The sequence below is a fragment of the Spea bombifrons genome, chromosome 3 (genome assembly GCF_027358695.1).
Source record: "Spea bombifrons isolate aSpeBom1 chromosome 3, aSpeBom1.2.pri, whole genome shotgun sequence".
NCBI lineage: Eukaryota > Metazoa > Chordata > Amphibia > Anura > Pelobatidae > Spea > Spea bombifrons.
Genome location: NC_071089.1, coordinates 81,755,975 through 81,761,974, shown reverse-complemented (window position 1 = coordinate 81,761,974; position 6,000 = coordinate 81,755,975). Strand labels below are relative to the sequence as shown.

General features: G+C 38.5%; 1 protein-coding gene across 1 annotated transcript in view; it reads left to right on the top strand.

Annotated features, from left to right (window-relative positions):
* The first annotated feature begins 453 nt into the window (after positions 1–453).
* ECEL1 (endothelin converting enzyme like 1) overlaps positions 454–6,000 on the top strand; it is a 33,443-nt gene continuing 27,896 nt past the window's right edge. Inside the window, exon 1 of the mRNA XM_053460900.1 lies at positions 454–1,368. Coding sequence (XP_053316875.1) covers positions 619–1,368 — 750 coding nt within the window. The 5' untranslated portion in view covers positions 454–618. The remainder of the gene's footprint in view (positions 1,369–6,000) is intronic.

Below are 6,000 nucleotides of genomic sequence, written 5' to 3'. Positions count from 1 at the left end.
GATATATGTCATTCGGATAAGGCAAGCAGTAGCTGGGTGGCCGTCACTCAAAGTTCTCCTGGCTTCTGCTTAAAGTACACATCAGAACATTGGTATCTATTCTGTGTCTTCTGTCTTTTGATTTTCCTTTATTAAGTGTTGCTATGTTTTAGAGGGTGTGGGAAAGCCCTTTGGGGAATTTATGCCCATATAGACCATATGGTCATCCATACTTTAGTTACTACAAAAAACAGAAAGAAGAAAGACAGCCACTCCAAGTAAGCAATTCTACTGTATAATTTACTTTCTGTATTTGTGCTAGAACGTTAATTTAAAAGGCTGAGGTCTTTTTTAAGAGAGCATAATTATTATAAATTACAAATAATGATATAAATTCTGTATACTGGAAATACAAAGTGAGGGGAATATTTGATGTATTTTCCCGGTGTGTTTTACAGGATACTTTCCAAGAAGTTGGATAATACAACACATGAGAATTGAAATTGGCCTGTTGGGCCCACAGTTTCACAGATGGCTCAGATGTTGACCCTTTGTGCCGTGCATGGGGATTAATGGATATTTATGCCGCTATTATAGTGTCTTGCTAGCATACAGGCTCGCTGGTCTCTGTGGGAAGAAATGGAGAAGACATACTCCTTGACTGCCCATTATGATGAATTCCAGGAGGTCAAATATATCAGCAAATACAACAGTACTAGCACCCTTTCCAATGGTTTCAATCTGCAGGTTAGCTCCAAAAAGCAAACAAAGCCAGTGCCACGGTGGAGCAGAAGAGAGACATGTCTTCTATCTGGCCTTGTGTTTGCAGCGGGACTATGCATTATACTTGGTTGCATGTTGGTGCTGAAGTATATGTCCATAGAGCAGGAAGGACAATGTCTGGAGGGATGTCAGGAAAGAAAAGCTTTTATGAGGGCTTCCAAATTTATTAGCAACAACATAGATCCTACAATATCTCCCTGTAATGACTTTTACTCCTTTGCCTGTGGGGGATGGATGAAGAAACACAGGATCCCGACAGACAAGCTCATCTATGGCACCATAGCTGCCATAGGAGAGCATAATGAGGAGAAGCTGCAGCATCTGCTTCTACAGCCAGTGAAGAGGAAGCATAGGGAGTCAGCAGAGAGAAAAGCAAAGGAGTTCTTCAGATCCTGCCTCAATATGCGAGAAATTGACCGTTTACGGGCACAGCCAATGCTGCAGGTGATTGAGGACTGTGGAGGTTGGGACCTGCCAGAGAACCCAAGAACCAGGTGGGACTTCAATGAACTCCTGTACAAGACCCAGGGAATATACAGTACAGCAGCCTTCTTCTCGTTGACTGTCAACTTGGATGACAAAAACTCTTCCAGATATGTCATAAGGGTAAGTGGGCACATACTGGTAAGTGCTGGAGCACAGCTTAAGCACTCCTCATGCTCATATTAATGACTGAAATATGTTCCTAACTGATGCACGTACTCTATGTGTCAATCATGTAATTAATTGTAGTATGAGTAAGCAGCAGGAAATGTGCTTAGAAATGTAATTGTTCTGTGTAAACAAAAATAGTGTATGTTGGCGTTCTCCACGCCTTGCTCAGTTGTATCAATACTCACTGAAACAGGATACAGGCTTATCCCGGTATCCAAAAGTGGAAATGTTTTGTGAGCCGAAATGGCGTAAAGGGAATAAGCAATGAGCGCTATATTCGTAAATGCGAAAACCATCTTTGAATTTCTTTCGGTTACAGAAAACGGTTGCTAATGTAGGTCTTTCATAAAAGCGAAGTGGCGTAAAGCGATCTTTTGAAAAGTAAGAGATACCTGTGATAAAGTCCATTTAATACCTAAAGAAAATCCTGACCCCTAAATGTCCTATTTAACTGGATTTTTGAAGATATGGCCTTTCCATACAGTAGAAAAGACGTTTGAGGTTTTCCGTATTCTAATACAACTAATACCAAAGTCCTACTCAAGCATTGTGCAGAGCAGTCAGACCAGCAGATACACTGATTATGCAACCAGCATAATCCAGTAAACCCCATTATCCTAAATTAGAGATTGGAGTCCAGCAACAACCCCATGACCACAGCTGCCCAGGTCATGGTTACACTGGTGGACCTATTCAGAGGAGGTAGCTCACAGCTGCTCAGGGCTTGTACTGATTGATAGGCTTTCCATTTAATAATGAACTGGAGAGACCTGAGCATGTGTGACTTAACATTACTAATTACATCATCAGAATAGATTTTAAAAAAATATTTAGATGAGGGCCTCAGTACTATACTGTTAACAGGCACACTTACTTACTCCCTCTGTAAGACAAATTGTTATGTTATGTACTACTTGTAATGTCCTGTCTACCCATTGTACAGCGCTACTAAATATGATGGCGCTATATAAAACAATAAATAATAATACTAATATAATTTAAAATAAGTGGTTTATGGCTCCACTGTTCTCCAAGATGATACTTTGAGTTTTATCCATACTTGTTGCATTTATGACGGCAGCACTCCAAGCAGCCAATCAACAGCGAGAATTGTTGAACTCTACCAGGCTGGATCTGACTGATGGTAACTTGTCATGTGTTTGTAAACAGCTGGAGATGGGGAAATGGGACCAATACATATTGGAATGAAATGTTCCATCAGGCCCGCTCTGTGCTTTGTGAACACCAATTGCTATTTCTCATGATATATTCATTGCTAATTTATGGGTGAACTTGACACAAGCATTTCCCTAGCAGATTGCAAATAGGTTTTGTTTTTTGTATCAGCTTCAATGAAGGCAGTGATACCATAAGACCATATCTAATGTGCGAGGCGGGGGTTGGGTATCTTTTAGAGAGAGAAATGTTTTGTATACATGCAGGGATACTAGATCAATAAAAGCTTTTACAAATATTAAACACAACCATCATGTTTTTATGTAACACTGAAAACCAAAACGTGCAACAACTTTAAAATTTGAAAAATACATTTTCAAGATTGCTTCTTCATAAAGGTGCTGTTCCACTTAAGCAATAAACCTTAATAGATGTACTGTCCCTCCCTTATTAATGTTTAATCACAAAAAACATAAACTTTTTAGAATCTTCTATTTTCCTATGACAACCTGTCAGTGTCTGCATTTGTGTCACAATTAAGCATTACCTCAAAAATTTAGGATGATTGAAGAATTATTTCTGGGAAGAGTTTGCTGATTCTGCAGTACTTGGGATGTTTCTAATGCTGTGTATAGTTATGAAGCCATACCTCACAACAGTCCTGATCTTTCCCTGGGCAGTCTTGATTTTCAGGCCCTCTTGCAGTGGGGATCAATCTCCCCCGGCTAACCCCACTGTTTGCAGCGTGGCTCTTCCCATCTGGAAATCGATGGGTTAAGTAAATAAAAGGATTATAGAAACTGAGGAATTGATCTTTCTTTTCAGATGGTCCTAAAGGGTAGTCAGCCCTTTCTTACAGGCACATAACTTACCTCTAAAACAATATGTGCCTGTTTCAAGAAAAAGGTGTAGGCTATTTAGTGTAGAAATTATAAACATTATCAAAATTTTTCGATTAGAGGGGTGACTTATAATTAAAAATAAATAAATAAATAAATAAAATAATTATTAGATTAGTGGGGTGACTTATAATTAAAAATAAATAAATAAATAAAATAAAAAAGTAATACATATGTTAGTAGGTTTAGTCCTAAGCATCGTCTGTTGGACTAGAACTCATATCTTCCTTGCCAGGCTGAATGTCCAACAATAATTGGATAGATACAATTCTTCTAGGTTCAGTCACACTGTTCTCTTTGTAATTCCAACTGTTTGTAAATGTATAGACAGGCCAAGACAATCCATTGCTGCAGAGGGTCACTTTGAATGGCTAAATGTTTACTGAAAGCAAAAATAGCCAAGCATGATCTTTAGCCAACTATAGTGCACCAACAATAAGGTTGTGTGACCAGATGGCTCCTTTAAACAGGGATGCAAGGATTTTAATGCAGCCATGATATATATGTGTTCTATACACATCCATAGGAGCCGTTTAATCACCCCAGTAAAGGGATATTGCATTGTACCTCTGGCAGTGAAACGGTTAGGTGTCTGGACCCCCTGTTCTTGATAAAGGGATATATGCATTAACTCCTTGTATGATGCACTGTGGTATGTGTCTGTGCTGCTGGAGCTGTACAAGTGCAGGTGTTTGTCTGAGTACACTGAATATTTAGCACTAATTGCCTCTTCATGTTGAAGTGACATTACAGCCGATGGCAGTTTATTTCCATAGCAAATGGTGGATCCATCAGGGACCTGGAAATGGCTCTTAATGTGCAAATTTACATGACTGATACTCGGTAGAAGTTAGAAGAACCTGTTTTGATCTGTGTAATTGTGCAATTTTTAGCACTGAAAGCAGCCTAAATTATTTCTACTTGGAGACAGAAAAATTGGGAGTGAAACAGATAAAAGCGAACAAATGTGCACGAAATAGATAATGAAGGATACCAAGAGATTCAGCTTCTACCTGTCTTCTGTAATCCATGTACCTGCCATGCTGCAGGTCTTAACGCTTTGATTGCAAGAACAATAAGGAATAAATTGCAAAAAAAACAACAATTCCAGCACCTATCAGGTTAAACATGCCCATTTCACATTGTACTAAATGCTTTTGTTTTGGGGATTACCATAGATCTGAAGGACCAAAATCCCTATTTCCTTCATTCCTTACCTAGTATACCATATTTTTAGCATCACTTAAATTCTCAATATGATTTCTCAATATATGTTATGTGTATTCTCTTTTCTTATATACATTTTGTTATATATGTTGTATACTTTTCTTGTAAATGCCTTCTTCAAGTACATGGATCATGCTTCTAAACAAAGTTAAAAAGGGTCTCTCAATGGTATAAATGGTATTTCTGATGATGACAGAAACATACATTTGTTATGTATCCTCATAACACCTGACACATTACGCTGCCAGGGGTATCTATTTCACCTATTTTCATATTATAGAGAAGTCATATGAATCAGTTACTTCTTTTCTGAAAAATGAGTGTAAAGATTAAAGAACAGTGAAAGTATAAACACCTAAGTTGCTTATTTCCAAGACCGATCAATCTGAATTGTAATTTGCTTTATTTAGAAATACCATTACTCAGGCTCAACACTGACTATGTAAATATGGGGCTTGCGGCCGTTTTAATATCTCAGAACAAACGATTTCCAAGAAAACACAAGTGATTATACAAAAGGAATCTGTAGACTGAATGACATAATCATTTCAGACGTTAGAGTAAATAGTTTTAGGTCATACATTGTTCTTTGGGTGGCGGTTCAGTACGTTTCTATTTGCTACGTTAATTTTAAGCAAATTTTGCAGGGGAATTCAGAAGACAAACTTCTGAATTCATATCTGGCACAGTTCTTGCTTTAAAGAGGCCCCTAGAAGTCAGATCTGCCACTGGCTCAAGATAATTAGAAGTAAATCAGCGGAACTCTTAAGTGAACGTTTAAAACTCACAGCTGTTCAGGGATGCAGAATTGGAACATAAAGATGCAAAGGACGCGTGGCCACCCATAATCCCAGGGCACCTTGTGCTAGACAGAAGTTTATGATATTATAAATCTTTTCATTGTGAATCAAAGAGAGTAGTTGGCATTTTGTCGCTCTAGTCATTATTGCAGTTTTATTTGGCATTAAACGGGTTAACCGCACAAACTGATCTGTAGGAAAATGCTGCAGCAAATAGCAGGGATATGGTTAAATATGAGAGAGTAGGCAGGTCTGCAATGGTGTTTGACAATTTCTTTGCCGAGATGTGGTGATTTTCATCTGAAGGCAACTTATGAATCCTATGAAGATGCTGGCATTTGGGTCTGTCTCTTTCTCCTGGTAGGACAGATGTCTAAAGGGACATTGCGTTTGTTGTGGTTATCACAGTGTGCAGAGGACGGCGTGCCATATGGACAAGCAATCTTCTGCCTATCAATTAAACCGGCATTAAAATTGCCACG